The sequence below is a fragment of the Salmo salar genome, chromosome ssa19, assembly GCF_905237065.1.
Source record: "Salmo salar chromosome ssa19, Ssal_v3.1, whole genome shotgun sequence".
In the NCBI taxonomy this organism is placed as follows: Eukaryota; Metazoa; Chordata; class Actinopteri; order Salmoniformes; family Salmonidae; genus Salmo; species Salmo salar.
Window position 1 is genome coordinate 52,787,977 of NC_059460.1, and position 17,650 is coordinate 52,805,626.

At 40.3% G+C, this 17,650-nt stretch overlaps 1 protein-coding gene across 6 annotated transcripts in view; it reads left to right on the forward strand.

Moving 5' to 3' along the window:
- LOC106579024 (vesicle transport through interaction with t-SNAREs homolog 1A) overlaps positions 1 to 17,650 on the forward strand; it is a 188,171-nt gene that overhangs the window by 16,942 nt on the left and 153,579 nt on the right. For 3 of the 6 annotated variants that reach the window (XM_014158427.2, XM_014158428.2, XM_045702455.1), the window contains exons 4-5: positions 9,314 to 9,391; positions 15,547 to 15,567. In XM_014158427.2, the coding sequence (XP_014013902.1) occupies positions 9,314 to 9,391; positions 15,547 to 15,567 (99 nt within the window). The remainder of the gene's footprint in view (positions 1 to 9,313; positions 9,392 to 15,546; positions 15,568 to 17,650) is intronic. The other 3 variants (XM_045702457.1, XM_014158426.2, XM_045702456.1) reach the window with 1 other exon arrangement.

Below are 17,650 nucleotides of genomic sequence, written 5' to 3' on the forward strand. Positions count from 1 at the left end.
TTGGGAATCTAAGAGAGAAAAAACCATCACCAAAGTTTTTGTAAGGACATTATTGGAATGTCCTGCTGTCCTTTCAAAGCGTCATCCAGAATTCTTCACTTTGAATGGAAGATGCTTCATAATTAGCGTATTTCATATAGGTTTGACGGGATATTCTACAAGCACTGTACTTAGCGCTGGTTATGGCACAGTGCCATTGTAATCCAGCTTGGAGGTTCTGTGTCATTTGCCCCCTATCCTCCATTACAGCGACTTCTACAAACAAAACATGACAGACCAACATTAGCTGGATGTTAGACACTATAAATCTCCTTAAATTGCCTCGTCTGCGCTTGTCGTCATAAAACATTTGAGTCTTTGTTGTGTACCACTAAGGAGTTAATGCAGATGATGGTTTATATGTTCGGTTGTTTAACAAGCCATCAATAGCGCCAAAGTCCAGTCTCACACCCAGATTAAAAAGATCAGATTTCTTATGGAAATCGCCCGGATTGAGGGGATTATTTTCTCTCTTTCCTCGGAGCCCAGCGCAGATTTAAGATGTAAACAAATCTATATATTTTTCTCAGCTTATGAATTCCGCCTTTTATTTTGAAGATGTTCTACACAGCAGCTCTTCCCCGAGCTTCTTGTGGATTGGCAGTTGAAAATACTTGTGTTATTTTAGACACAAAGATGGGGCTCGCATCCTGTAATGGATCAGCATCTATAGTGTCCCTGTTGGAAGAGTGTGTTTATGGTTTAGATGTAAGGGTGGTGGTGGAACGGGTGAAGGACTGAGTCACCAGAAGAAGATAGTTCCGGTTACTCCAACGGCGATGCTTTTCCTACCAGGAGACGCAGGAACTCAAGCATCGTGTAATGGCAGTACAGTGTTCTCTGCGCGCGTGATAGTCAGCCAATCACTGTGGTCAAAAACGACATAAGTGATAGAAACATTTGTAATGAATCTGTTTTAATTCATCACTGATGAGTGGGATTCTTCTAAGAGGAATCCACTGTTCTGAGACGATCAATGGGTATTTTAACAGGAACATGCATTCCTAAATTCCATTACAAATATTTGTAATGGCACGTATATTATGTGTGTGAATAGGACTGGTTGTCTGTGTATTCAATGACATGATCATTTCCTTTCGCTTATCTTGGGATCCTCTCCAAAGTGGAGTAAGTCACCCTCCCACAGACAGTGATCAGTACCTGGATTTGTCTGCCTGAAGTAAGGGCCTCGCAGGTCCTCTCTGTCCTCAGGGGCCTATGTGATTGATTGAGTGACTTGACTGAGAGGAGTTGGAAGATAGTGGGTGGGGGGGGTAGAGACATGTGAATATAATAGTACCCTTCCCCCTCCTCCCAGTACTGCCCCCCCCCGTTTCAGAGCCCCCAGCCTGTCCCACGAACCAGTGTAAACCAGAAGTGACATGTGACACCCGCACCCAAGTGATGCATTGACTGACAAGCGGGACCAGAATAGGTGACACTGATTTCTTTTAAATTTGTCAGACTGGCTTAAGTATATAAAAGTCATGAAGTATTTATGAAATGCATTATGAATTCATCTAGTAGGCTTGTGTTTTTCCTCTGTCTTTTTTTGTTGCTCTTGGCCTATGCCTTTTTAACCAAAACGAGCCTAGAGAGGGAGAACTTTGACATCCCCAGTTTTCCCTGACACTCAGTGGGTTAACCCCAGTTAGCTCAATGTGTTTACCCTGGGATGAAATCTGTAAATGGAAACTAAGTTTCCCCCTATCCAATTGCATTTCCCTTTCTCTGGCTTAAGCGCTTCTAAATGAGGAGCGTGCAAAAAGAAAAACAAACTGCTTTTGGTCTTTGCGACCGACAATTGTTTAGTTTCTCGGCTGGTTCTGAAGCCTGCAGAGGAATCTCGCTGTGTCCTTGATCAGAATTACACTGGAGTGTAGAGGATGAATTTAAGGATTTATTCATTTATCCCTGGCCTTTATCAGCGCATCAACTCACACCCACAGTTAGACTTTTGATGCATACTGATTTGTACTTTTTTGTGTGTACATCTTTAACAACCTATTGACATCAGATGGTAGGTCAAATTGGAATTGGACGTCTTTGTGCTGCATTCAAAATGTGATTTTTAAATCAGAAATCATGCTATTACTTTATTTTACAGTCCTGTTTCAGCGGGTATTTACTTGGTACAAAGTTATTTTGTAATGTATACTTCCTGGTACAAATGATTCAAGAACCAGTCCCGAATGGTTCAAAGTGGTGTTTGTTTATTGAATTCCATAGAAGCCAAAGTGTGATTAGTAAGTGTAGTATTGGTTAGAGCCTGTAAGTAAGCATTTCACTGTAAGGTCTACGTAGTATTCGGCGCACGTGACAAATAAACTTTGATTTGATCTAAGTTAATACTGGGTAAATAGTGGACTGTGAAATGAAGTATAGACTTATGGGTAAATCACTTCATGATGGCTTTCGGCTCTCAGGATGGTTTCATATGTGTAAGTACATTGTAATACATGTGGAATAGATTAATTCAGTATATCCATAGGGAATTACTGCATTCTCCACCTGCCAACCACTATCTAATGCAGCAGTTACACAAAACATACCTGGGACAGGCATTGATATCGCTTGAGCTGTGTATCTGCTGAGTATGTTTTTATCCCTTAGACTAGCCCTGGTGAACATAACAGCACATACTCTAGAGGTGAGTATCTGACGTTGTTGTCGGGTTCCATGTGAGAGAGGTGTACAAGACCCTTGTCGGCCCTCAATTGGCTGTTTCTCATAGTTTGGACAACTGCTCTGAATTCCAACACAGGACCTGTACTCTCCCATGGAGCCGGTAAGTGTCTAGGGAAGTTCACAAGGGAAGATGTTGGATTGGCTCTGCTGGAAGGTACCTCCTCTGCATTAGGCACGAGGAGGTGTGGTGTATATGGCCAATATACCACGGCTAAAGGCTGTTCTTATGCGTAACAAGGAGTGCCTGGACACAGCCCTTAGCCCTGTTATATTGGCCATGTAACACACCCCTGAGGTGCCTTATTGCTATTATAAACTGGTTACCAACATAATTAGAGCAGTAAAAATACATGTTTTGTCATACCTGTGGTATATGGTCTGAAATACCACGGCTGTCAGCCAATCAGCGTTCAGGGCTCAAACCAGCCAGTTTATAAATAGATTTATAGCGTTAATGATGTGTCTAAGCCTCTATGCCTGATGCTCTGTTCTTATGGTAATGAGGGAGGCATTCAGTTCAGACAATGGTCACGTTACTCCTAAGAAAGGCGAGGGACAGGGGACGGTAGTCTTCTATGCATTTCCATAGACGGACGCAGTTGGACGGACATGCGCACACACATTTTGTCTACAACAATATATTATGGGTCCAAATCTCTTCCTTTGTGTCTAGCTTTCAACACTTTTAGATAACACTCTGAGAATAGACATCAAACAAAGATGAATCATAAATCGAGGTCAAAAGAGAACCCTCTCCAAAGCGGAGAAAGGGTTAAAAGTGAAGGTCTTCTTTAAAAAAAAAAAGAGACATTTGCGCAAAAGAAATACAGTTATTCTCAGTGGAGGGTTCAGTGAACCATATGTAGGTAGCCACAGGCTAATGGGCCGATTGGTCCCTAGCTCACCAGGTATCCCGCACCGTACGCCTCCCCCAACTTCCCCCCCATACATGCACTACCTCATCACCCCCCCCGCGTGCCGAAATCCCTCCTCCATTTCCCTCTAATCTCACCTTTTTCTCTGGCACTGACCTGGGGAGCCCCCCTTTATTCCCCACTGCACGCCAGAAGCCAGCGTTGTGATCCGAGCGGGCCCCGCTCTGGTTCCTCTCGCCCGGCTGCCTCCCCGACGGCTCTCCTCTATTGATTTCTGCACCGCTGTCTGTGTGTTTGCACCGCCGATGCCCGGGCCCCGGCTTTTCTCTCCCCTCATACAGCCCGGGATTCATGCACTGGGAGAAGGAGAGAGAATGGGGGGAAAATAAATGGAGAGAGAGAGGAAACCAGGCCTTTGATTTTTCATTAGAACTGCTTCCATATTTTAATATTGGGTTTAATCGGCCCTCATGCCTTAAAGAAATAACCATTTGAGACGATTCCCCCAGCCAGCAAAAAGTATATGGAAATTCTTCAATCAAAGCCCCTGGAATTCGCTCTATTGTTTAGAGTTCTGTTGCGATCCTTTCTCTCCTCTCTCGCTCGCCCACTTGCTTTGCGGGTACAGTCGTTAGGCTTATTGACGGATCTCAGCTCTACTTAACAATAGAAACGACTTTGACAGGGAAGTCTAGCACACGTATTACAGTCGTGGAGGAAGGAACCATCCCCAACATAACAATGTACCGTTAAAGAAAGGCTATCCCCTGAGATCACATTTGCACAGCACAATATGTAATGATCTATAACATGATGTAATACTATGTTCTATCAATATTGTATCGTTTTGCTGGGTTAAGTACAGATCATTTATTTAATCAATACATTTCAACGTTAAGTGTGATTTTGACCCATTTTTCTTTACATGTGGATTGTATTAGTATTTATGGACACACTATTATTTCTTGCTGAGATGACATGAAGGCCCTTTGAAATAGATTGAGTGTACGTTGTCATATGGGACAATTCCTCCACCGCCAGCCCAGTTTAAATGTGTTATACTTCCACTATTGTCTTGTTTTCCTTGATAATTTGACATTGTGTCTTTTTTCTATTGGAGCTCATTTGAGACTCCTTTAGTCTTTTATAGCTGTGAAACATAATGCCTTGTCTGTGTTCAAGCCACAAAAGCACCAACCTGTGCGTTAATGAGAGGCTCCATGCTGGTTTCTAAGGCTTGGCTTCCCCACTACTGTTGGAGTCATATTAGGAGGAGAACACACACACACACACACACACACACACACACACACACACAGGCCAGTGAACACACAAACACGCGCCCATGCCCGTACAGACAAAGGAGATTTTTCACACACACACGTACAGACAAAGGAGATTTTTCACACACACACACACACACACACACACACACACACACACACACAAGGCCCTTTATTCCACATAAACACTCACAAGTACACAGTCTCTGGTGATAGACAAGAGTAGTGGATTTGATGACACTAAAGAGCAGAAACAAAACGAAGGCACAGAAAACCCCTCCATCACAATTGTCGCCGCTTTCCTTTATCTGATGATGTATCTAACACAAAAAAGAAGCACTTAGTTAATTGAACAACCTCTGCCAATTTGTTTGTCTTAAAAGAGAGGAGGAGATGTGAAAACAACAGTTGTGTGTTTGTGTGTGAGAGCTGTTCTTTGTGCCAGTTGAAGTGTGTTAACCCCCTGCCAGGATGAGATGCATTATCGAAGCCGCTGTTGTGATACTTCTGCCTGCTTAAAGGGCTTCCTTTTAACGCCACACCACCCTCCACCACCTCTGCCCCCACTGCTGGGGGAACTAGAACAGAACCACTGTCACCGGTCCACAACATCACCTGGGAGCATATCATAGGGACACAGTGACAGGAACTAGGAAGTGATGTCATGTTTTTGTGCACTTGTGTAGTGTTTTTGTCCAGTTTGTAGCCATGATTTATTCATGTTTTAATAGGATATTAATGACAGTACTGTAATAATAATTTAGGGTTATTATATATATTTTTGAGTAAATATACTTTTAAGACTAAAATGTTTTATTCCAAGCCACTTCCTCTTCAACAGGATGTGGAGCTGATTAGTAGCAAATTAAAGGTTAAATGCCAATTTGATGCTGAGACGTCGAGTCGTGACAAAAGTGCCATTAAGTTAAAAAATATATATTTAAAAAATGGCCAGCCGCTCTCCTACTGGTAAGAAAGATGTAATGAAGCACGCTTTTGTAAATTAAATATCGTTAATTACTCTTCACGCCATGCCACCAGCCGTGTGCTCGGGGTGACAATAAAGAGGGGGAAAAGTGGAGGGAAAAGCGTCTGCAGAGTAACTTCAGGGCCCCTCATTACACTCTTCCTCTGGGTATTTTTACGCCTTTTATATCCCATCTAATGAACTGTTTACATTTTTCAGCTTTCCAGGAACCACAATTATTTGCATGTCCCTGCGTTGCTTGTGGCAACAGGCATAGAGAGGGGAGGGCATTTGGGAGGCCCCAAAAAAACGTGTTTACAATAAAGATCAGTTAATTTGCTTTAAATTATTCTGATTTTAGTTTTAAAAGGAGAACTTTTGAAGACATTTTTAAAAGTGACTAATGTCCATTGGGTCTATAAAGCAAGGGTGTTTAAATGATTGTCTACTGCATGTTTTATGTAGGTTGTTTGTGATTTTGTTTATTCAGAATGATTGTTTTCCCCTTTTTACTTAAAAGTAATGATATATATTAGTAAATATCTAGACATTCATGCATGTACCTAAAGAGAACATGTTCATATTTTTTTCATAATTGCATGAATATAAATTCCAGTTTGTGTTGTTCTAGATTAGCATATTTTACAGTAATCTGAGTTATTATGCATATATAATTACCTTTTGATGGGCTGAAGAAACTCTTCTTCTCACGTCGACGTCAAGAGGTGAGACACGTGTGTTTCTGACAGAACACCAGTACATCCGTCTCACATTTGACGAGCCGTGTTGAGTTTAAAGGCAGACGGAACACTTTGCATAAAGTTCAGATGGATCTTTGTACTTATTTTTTATTTTTTTTGTGCTTCCGGCAATAGAAGCAAATTCTCACCCAAGATTAGAAAAAGTGACAAAAGAGAAACCTTTCAAAAGGATTCAAAAAAGATCTCATCTCTTCTTTTCTCTATGGCAATAAGGTATCTTATGGAAGTGCTCCTCTTCGCCTGTTTTCATGTTGTTTTAGACATTTTAATCTTCAACACGCATAAACTACAATGAGACTTTCAATCAACATATTGTCTTTCTCAACTTATTTTTTTCTTTCTTTTTATTTCAATACATATATTTAGACCATTTTTAGATTTTTTTGGGGGAAATAACCCTAGTTATTACAGATTCTGATCTACCCTGATCAAATATAAAGATCTTCAATACATTATTCTCACTAGTGGGGCATAAGCCACATTATATAACACAATATTATCAAATGAAGAATATATACTTTTATTTTATATATATTTTAATTTTGCAAAACACCCCAACCGGTAATCAAAGTCTATCAATGGGTGAGGCAGTCAATATTGCACAGCTGCTCTTGTTTTACATCAAATGAACAGGGAATAATCACTCTAAGGGTTATGGTTTGTTTTCCAGAGGGGGAATTCAAAACCACAAGTAAATGGGTAGGGAGCAGCAACAACCTCTGGTTCAGTAGTATTCCGAGTTCTTTTTATTTTCATGTTTCATTTGCGTTGCGTTCACCGCGGAAGTTGTTGATACTCTTGGCGGCAACAAACAGCTATTTAGAAATGCCCCCAAAACTGTGCGGGTTTGAAGAAGACATCAGTCTGCGTACTAAAATCAAGCCTTCTCCCAGGCATCTAGTCTCAATTACTAGCAACCCGTCATTCCCCTAAGTTACACTGCGGCTCTTTAAGATGACGCTCCTGTAAAATGACATGTGGGTGTTATCCCGGCAGAACACGACTCTACGACACGTACCGGTTGATGTTTTGTCTTTGTACTCGCACTAACAACTGAAAAACCCACACCTTTGTCACAACCTGTAACCTGTCAATTCTTAAGAAAGGGTTAATTATACTACCTGTTAAAAGTAGATGTAATCCTATCCAAAATCTCTTAATGATGTGTCTGATTTAGTTTGATCAATAATAGATTGTTCACGACACAAAGTATACAATAGATACTAAAGTGTTTTAACACGATGATGTAAATGATGAACGTTGTATCATTCGGATTGTTTAGGCATTCCATTGTGTTTGTGCGTATGCTATGTCGGCGCTGTGTTTTTGATTTGGTCACAGTAATATCCGCTCTTCCCCGCAGTCATTCCTTTGGCGGTTCGCGCAGGTCCCCGTGGCTCAGTTGATGCCTTTAGAGACTGTGTTTGTTTGGCTGCTTCTCTTTATCAAATGTATTTTATTTTCTCCCCGCTTGTCACCCTGGTCACTCAGATTCCCAGACAACTCGGTAATTACTCCTCAGGCTGTGACCCTCACTGTCACAATAGCAAGACAAATCACTTTCCTGATGGTCTGTTGGTGGCTGTCCACTCACTGGTCAAGTTTACTGGGAAGGAAAAAAACACAGGGGGTGTCACACATTTTATATATTTTTCCGTACTTTATTTTTATTTATTTAGAATTTTTTTTATTTAACCTTTTTATTTAACAAGGCAAATCAATTATTTCAACGAATGGTAAGAGAGATATTTCTTTGATAAAACATACTGTAGCACTTTTGGACATGAACATTAGAAACATCATTGAACTTCTAAATTCAAATTCCAAAAAAAATGGATGAAATAAATGTGAAAATTCTTGTACATGTGGTGAAAGCAGGAATCCCCAAACATCTTATATGTACCAATATGTTATTTTCAGCTCAATATTTCCTAGTGTATTTGATTTTGCTCTCCTCCCACGGCCCACATAGAACTCCTGTCAGGGCGTTCTGAGAACAGTCTCTCTTTCCGCTGGTGTGCATTTAGTTTGGAGGGCATTTGAAGAGAGTGCGTTTTTCTTTTAGTGTCTGTAAACAAGCGCTTCACAGCGCCTGGTCCTTCAGCGTCAGAGGTGGCACACACTGAAGAGTGCGTGTGGAAATGTGCGTGTCGGGAATGTTTGTATTTTTTGGACATGGCGTTCCTCCCCCACCCCTTCTGAAGGGGTGCAAGGGGAGAGCGAGAGAGAGCTCAAATCTGATGGAACGCCGATGGGTGATGAATTATTCCCTGTCTAAGTCCCAGCATCTGCCTTATCACAGAGCCTGCCACTGCACTGTGCTGACAGCAGTGGCAGCCCCCAGAAAAGATTTAGCGCTGACAAGTGATACTTTCCTTATACATCTCCCGGCCCCTGCCCCAGTGCCGTAGTTGGTTTTATTCTTCAGATTGTGTTGATTTAAGTGTGGAAAGGGGGGCATCTCTACAATTTCAGTGGTACAAGATCACCTCCACACACACACACACACACACACACACACACACACACACACACACACACACACAACAGCAGGTGCATGTGCTTTTTTGACATTCTGGTCCATTAGGGGGCTCTCGTGCTTAAGAAATAGCTTATGTTTTTCCAAGACAACTCCACTAAGGCTTATTTTCTCTCCTCTGTTTTCTCTTTCTCTCTTCTGTCTTTCTCCTCCCCTTGCAGAAAAGGTCACGTATCGCCTACAGTGATGAGGTGCGGAACGAGCTCCTGGGGGAAGACGCTGGCTCCTCTGAGAGTCAGGTAAGGTGCTAATCAGGCCCCGCCAGTCCCTAGTATGGGTGGCTGGTCCCCGGGTGAGGAAGGGTCAGTGCCTCACGGGGCCTCTCCCAGGGCCACCAGGGCCACTGCAGCATTGGCAACAAGTCATGTGGAAGGAACACTGTTTAATGCAAAGCTGCCCAGGGTCTGAATGGGCTCCAGTGCCAGATTGCACCCCCCCACACACACACACACACACACACACACAGCTGTTCTCCAGCCGTCTGTGTACTTATCCTCTAAAAAGATCCTCGGCACACACCACTCACCTTTAAACACAATTGTGGTAACCACACAACACGGACAATCAGAATAAATAGGATTCCTAGGTTCAGTGTTTGTTTATAAGCATTAGTGTCAAAACGTCACTGAAATGTTTGCTATTTTACTGGCTACTTGTCGCTATACAACCTTTGTTCAGTAATATTGAAAATATAATTTGATGTTTGATGAAAGATCGTAATTCTATAGTTGAAAATATAATTAAATTCATGAAAAGACGTATGTTGAATTTTGTAATGAACATTGAAATGTTATTGATGTTTTATCACAACTATGATTAAGTTTGGTTTATAAACAACAGATAAAAAGCTAATTAGCCATATTTCTTTCATTGTCCCAAAATGCTAAGACAATGCAGTGAACATGGGAAATGAACAATCCCTTCAAAAACTGTATTGATTCATTCATATTGAATACGAGAAAGGAGAAAACAAGCATCTGAAATAGTGATCTTAATTGCCCAAAATATGCCACATGTTCTTTAAACTTGTGTTGTTTGGAATTATGTCTGAAGTGCTGCATCAAAAAAGCAGGCCATCAACAGCTACACAAACCGTCTTTTCAACACTCGAGACGCGCTGCCTAACGCTTACCTGCACAGCTGCAACTCACAACACTGACCAGCGTATTTTTGACATTCTATATTATCTTGTCAACTTTGCAATAGTTGCTGTGTGTCTGTCATACACATAAACAAAGGGAGAAATACATACTCTTGCACATTTAGTCCCTCAGTACTTTGTAAGTACAGTTAGATGATCTGAGCAGAACTAAATAAAGTACAGGTTTTTATTGCTTCCTTATAACCATTTTAGTGATGACCCGTGAACTGCACATTTTACAAACATTCCGTATGTAATCGCCATCCGATATTATACATTCATATGCATATTCCCTGCAATTAGTGAGATGCGTAAAGTGACTCCGACATTTTATACAGAAGTTGGAAGTGGATTTGCTGCCAGAACTGTCACATTCAAGACAGTGATGGTTCCTATCAAAATCTTTTCAAAGGCAAAAGGGGAAAAAAATACGACCCACATTTCAAATATATATATTTCCCTTTCATTAAATACAATTGATGATGAACCCCATTATTTAAATAATTATTCATAAACCTAAGAATATTTATCATAGGAAAATAATTTGTTTAAAGAATGGAAACGCGCAGACCGATGAGTTAATCTAGAAGTACAATTTAAGATGCATGCATTTTAAGATGTTTTCAGTCTTATGCTGCTCTGTTTAACAATTATATTATTATTTTAAATATACATTTTTAAGGTAATTGAATTTGTCCAGCATTCAAGCACTTGAAAAATTCAGAGTTTTTGTAGAGGCTGACATGTCAAGAGAACTTAAGGTCTACAGAATGTTTGTTGTAGTTTTAATTCTAATACACTTGTCTGTTTTCTCATTCACCTTCCATTTTTCTCAAGTGATTCAATATCCCCAACACAAGGACAACTGGAAAGCAAGGGGAGACAAATTGTCCTTGAACCAGAGAAAAAAGTTCACATCTAGTTACACATTATACATGTATATAAGCAAATGAAAATGTAATAGAAAGTACAAGTTATTCCAAAATAAATGGCAGGTTGGCATTTTATTATCATTAATCTTGACCTGGAGGCAGCTCTGCAGACTGGTCACTAGCTAGCACAGCCACAAAGTCATAATATCTTTATTTTAAACCTAACCCTTAACCCTAACATTTTTACGTGTGATATTTATTTTGATCTTGACAAACTCCTCTGTCCCGGCCAATGACAAGCATCCCCATAACATGATGCTGCCGCCACACTACTTGAAAATAGAAATTTCTCTCTGTGTTGTTCTGTATTGGGTTTGACCCAACCCTGCAGTTTTTCATTTAGGCCAAAAAGTTACTTTATAGGGTTTTATTTTTCTGTGGGACAATTACCCAAATGTTTATGCAAAAGATACACCAGAATGGCTTTCTAAGAGGTGCTGGGTGTTCCTGAGTGGTCTAGTCTCAGACCTGACTTAAATCTGCTTAAGAAAAATCAGAGACAAGGTTTAAATATTGCTCTCCGTCAATGATCCTCAACCAAAATGTACTGAGCCTGAGCAATTTTGAAAAAACTATGGATGTTGCCCTAAGAGTTGTGCAAATAATCTTAATGAAAAGGTTACAAAAGGATGACTGCCAATGGTGCTTCCACCAAGTATGAATTCAGGGGGGGGATATTTCAGTTTTTTTTAATGTCTTGTTATTTATAGAAAACATTTCGAATTTTCTTTCACTTTGGAAATGTGGAGTAGGTTGCGTAGATTGAAATTTTAAGGCAGCAAAATGTGAAAAAGTTTAAGGCTGTGTAAACTTTCTATAGGTGCTGTGTGTGTATATATATATATATATATATATATGCCTTCAGTAGTTGCTTCAGAACCTTAAATGCTCAAAGCATAACATTTGTACTTTATAAGTTGAGTCTATCAGAATTGTAATGTTTGTACATTGTAAAACAAAATAATTTTTCTCACACACCCACATAGTTTTTAAAATGAAAATATTTATCTCATTTCTATTTTAAAAACTTGTGGAGATAACACACGACTTGGTCTTGCTGTGAGTGGAGTGCTCGGAACTTCAGTTTATTTTTTTTATTGAACGAGGCGGGAGCGAAAGAGAGGATGGGGAAAAGATGGGGGAGCTGGGGCAAGTCGGTCAATTTAATTCCTGACGATCTGAAAGAGGTCAGGATCATTTCATATAGCCCTGGCTGAGCAGATCATTACCAGTCGCAAATCTGTTCGTTACATGGCAAGGTTTTCTAGCTAAGTACATAGGGAGCTGTCATAAGTTCTAAAAATGACGTGTTGGCCCTGCGATAATGGCTAAAGGACGATTTAATAGAGTTGGGCATTTATTCGTTATCTGTACGCGGGCAGAGACCAAAATGGCGTTATCACTCTTTTTTTTTTAAATAACGTGGTAGTCTACCGTTGCACAGCCCCCTCCCCCCCCCCAATTCTTTCTCACTCGGCATGCAATTCACACACTCGGAGACGCACACACGGTCTACCACACACATAGTAGCTAGCGCACACATTTTTCGCACATGAACACTCTACGGAATAGTTTCGATTTCAGTCACAGCAGAAGGCTTGGCCACAAGAGATTGTGCTGGTTTGAGCCGGTATGGACCAGATTTTACAGGCTACAAAGGAAGCAGATTACCACTTGTATCGAATTCCGTATTGAATGAAAAAAATCTTTGTTTGAAAAATCTGCTGATTATCATAACAGAAAAATTGCAGCAGTGTAATTTTGAATACTGGCTGGCATTAAAAAGAAATGAGGAAAGGCATTCACGGAGGTGTAATTATAACATTTACAATATTGTGTTTACCACTTTCTCTGGAGCAAAGCTAGCGTTGTGGGTTACGTTTTAAAAGAATGGATGCCAAAGAAAAATACATCTATATGGAGAAAAAAAGAGAACACCAAGCAAAAAAACCCTCGTATAGTTTCAGCAAATGCTCCATGAGGACTTCCAATCGGCCAAGCAGCACAAATAAGATAGAACAACTTTTGTTTGGTCCTCATTGAATTGGACGGCAGGGCTGCGACGTGTGATCGGCGGCTCCGGCTGGCCTGTTCAAACCCTAAATAGCCACATGTGTAGTTTTAAACTTTGGCCCCCTCAATAAGGCATTCAACGCAGGCGGTTGTGACCTTCGAAATAATGGACAGTTTCCAGGCTGCAAAGTGGCCCTTTTTCTCACCGAGAGAAAGAGGGAAGAAAATCCTATTTCTTTGCAATGTTAAAAAAACTACAAAAAAAAAACATTTGTTAGCCTGTCTGTTGCTGCCGAGTTCCCGAAGGCCAGAGGCTCCCTAAAATGCAACTCTCAGCACACACACAAATAAATCTTTTTTACTTTTAGGTATATTTTATTTAACTCCTTTTATTTCATTCTGGCACATTGAGGGATTCTTTATCGCTTGACAGTGGTGCTGTTCCACATTATTTCTCAGACCTTTCTTGAAATGTTCTTCAGATTTGCCCTTCCATGGTATTTAACATTTTTAAACTCAGAATTACGGTGTTTTATGAATATATATATATAAAAATATAAATTACGTATTTGTAATTGGAAATCTTTTTTAGAATTAAATCGGGAAAGCTTACTGAAAGTATATACGTTTCTAAACATCAATCAGACATGTTAACATTTTTACCACCCTAATTCAAAGCATAATATTTATTTACATTTTTACCACCCTAATTCAAAGCATAATATTTATTTACATTTTTACCACCCTAATTCAAAGCATAATATTTATTTTGTATATTTAAATAAATTCACTATTTTTAAGGTTAGTTGTCTACAAATAACCATATTATAGAATATATATTTTTTTACTGAACAGTGCCAATAATATTGATGGTGCCTCTCCAGAGACGGCAGTTTTATTTTCTCACTCTCTCAAATGCTAATAGTCGTCCGTCAGAGTATAACGTTACATTAACGTTACACTGATGTAATTGTGCTTACATTTCTCATCAGTGTTTGCCGACTGGGTGGCTGCTTCCTTGTTAACTCTTTGGTGTGAGTGCCTTTCAGAGGAGCCTAGCCTGTTATTCCTGATGACTGTGGCCACGACAACCAGTAGTTTAACATCAATCCTACCACCAAGGCTTTTTCTTTCTTCTCAACAGTCAAGTTCATCATTTCTGATCCAAGTCCTCCTACCTCTTTTGTGATATCATAGCAAATTATTTCAAACTAGCAACATTCAAAATGACCACCACATACAAAGTGAGATGAGAGGAAAGTCATGTATCCCTGAGCCTCCCTTCAGATCTGCTAACCTTTAATCTCACCCAAGAAATGGAGATAAAAAAAATCACCTGCAACGGCTAACAAATGAAGAAACTTGTCCTTCCCCTCCTCTACTAAATCATGTTGCATTCACATGATAAGCCCTCTCTCCATGACGTTCCCCGACATGAAGAGCAGGTCGTGGAAAGCATCCTTTTTAGTTGTGATAAAACTCTAAATGAATTGTTGCTGTCCTCCAATGTCTCTCTCTCTCTTACATATAGAAAGTAACAACAGTAGCTTATGGGAATATCTTCTATTTACCTATTTCTATTTGACATTCTCTTTCATCAAAAATGAATAACTAATGTTAAGATATACATTTTTCATGACCCCGGTAACGGTTGTCCTGATAATAAGCTCCACCGTTATGTATGTACAGTATATGTACAACACAGGCGTCCTCACACGGGTATCCATACATAATCCTCACAGCAGGCGTCTGTATTGAGGTACATGAAATATTGACAATATGTCACCATTGATGGACACATTGCCAGCAATGGAATGGTTCTACAATAAAAAAGGCATATCTCAATATTTTTTTGTTATTTCCCTGGGATCCTGCATAGAGACATATAGATATATATTCCCTCATTTCAACTTCTATGCACACTGTACTCAAACTGTATTTTCCTACTGTACAGAGTGGGATCTAGAATGTTTTTGCCATAAGTCTTGTGATGCGACTTCCTCGATGATGCTAGTTTAGACGGTGCGAGTCGAGCAATCCATTCCCTCTCGTTGTCTCATGTGACAGCGAGAGAACTTGATCTTTGTTTGTTCCAAAAAGTCTGCGTGAGTCTCGTGTTTAGCTTCGTTTAATGTGCTTGTCTGTGATTTCTAAACGCTAAACATGCAAACCGATAAATCGTCAAGGTTAATTCTTTACCCAGCCGCATGATCTGCTTCCTGCCATGTCTTTCCTTTTTATCTTTCCCTCCCTCCCTTTATTTCTCTCTCTCTCTCTCTCTCTCTCTCTCTCTGCTTTCACGTGGCAGTTGATCAAGTTACGTGAAGAGGTAAGTTCCTCTATGGCTATCCTGTTTTTTTTTTTGATTCCTTTCCACCTGAATATCTTTATGCCCTCATCTCTGCGGCCTAAAGGCCAAGGCTATTTCTGAGGTTCTTATGAGCCTCTATGGGGATAAATTCAATGAAATACATTTTCTGTACAAATCTGAAAAGGTATTATTTCTGATAGTACACTCTTTACAAAACACATATGGATAAAAAGGCAGGGATAAAGGACAGTGCTGAAGGGTTAAACCCCAGAAAGCCGTGCCCCCAATTTCACCAGATGACTATCAACATCTTTATGCTCACCAATCATGGCTGTTCAATATCATGCGGAATTAGTGGATTCTGCATTTTCCCTTGTATTGCACTTTTACTGTAAGCCTTGTGTAGTCAGGATGTAGTAGTAATGCTTTAGTTGTTGTAGTTTTGTATTTGTTATCGTAAAAAAGATGGAGTGATCGGTTGTCAGTATAATTCTGATATTAAGTACGTACCTTTTTTATACAGGGAATATTTCAACGTAATCGATGAATACATTCTGGATTGGTTCTCTCTTCAATTTCTATCACTTGATCAAAGGAAAGCGACGTTCATATACTGTAGCAATACTTCATCTAACGACACTTTGAAATGTCTTTGAAGGCTGAAAATAATCTTGGCTCAGGTTTCTATTCTCCAGCTTTTGTGTTTCTATTGGCTTGTACAGTACATGTCTTTGTTGCGTTTGTGATATGGCTTTGTGTCAAATGTTGCCTGAGGAATCTTTATGTAATGTCGTCATAGGGATCTCCTATCTGCTATCCTCGCACAGCAATCTAGCACCATCAGCCCCCCCCCCCCACACCGTTACACCGCCGCCATGCTACACTTTTCCCCATAGAATACTGTTGAATAGGAACAATGCTTGGTTTTTATATTACGAGACCGACAGGAGAGAGAGACTTGGATTGTCTCTTCTGGTCTGAACACATGTAAACACGGGCTGGGAGGGAGCATGGCTGGTGGCCATGGGCTGGCTGAGAGCTGGTGGAAAAACCACGTGCTGACATGAGATGTAATGTAACCTGATTTGGACTTCAATTGTGGCCTGGATTCAAACAGACAGCAAACGGTGGTGGTTCCTTCTGGTCTTGGTTTATTAGTGATATTGCTCTGCATGAACCTGCTGGAGTAAAATTGTCATCACTCCTCATTCCGTTAACTGACCAGGTTCCCCTCCTTCAATCGCCGTTCAGAATGAGTAACAGGACACAATTGTCAACAGGAATATCTGTTGATATATCCAATGTAACTTTGGAGGCACTAAGTTATTTAGAGGCACTTTAGACAAACACAAATATACATTTAAAGATGAATCGGCCATGCTTGAGCAAATCTGTTTGGAGCATCTCTTTAGGCAACGTGAGACTCACTTTTCATCTCTGTGTGTGGATGTGTGCCTGTGTTTTGTAAGATCGTCTGTGAATGTGTATATGCAGGGTTCTTAGCGTTTGTGAATGTTTTTGTTGTGTTTCCTGGAGCTGAGCGATACTATTCCTATGGAAGCCACCCTCCATTCATAATTTAGAATGCTGTTCACTCCAGACTTCTCATTGTCCTCTTTCCTCCACCTTGCCACACTGCATGCCTCGGGTCAGGTGAAACCTTTCGTTGCCTCGCCTGTCTTCCCCTGCGGAAGGCACCACTATTTAATTGGGTTTGATTCCCGCCCTCTTCACCATATCAAAAATTCTTATCTGCTCCCTTTTCTTCTCATTCTTCCTGCATTTGAATCAAAGGCTGGCACAGCTTATTCACACTTAAGCCCCCCTTTTTAAAAACTATACTTTTTCCTCAGCTGGAAAACATGTTTAAATATTTAGCACCCATATTCACAGCTGTTTGACACTTATAATTCCTCATCTTACAAGTCCCAAACAAACCCGCGGAGACGATCACACAGTCCGTCTGAATCACAGCTGTCATCATTATTCACTTTGACCCCCCCCCCCCACCCTTATTGAAGTAATAAGGAAGCATCAGAACTTTTGAAAATGGTGATGGTAACCGTCGTTGTTTGATATTGAAAAAAGGCAACAGAAAAAG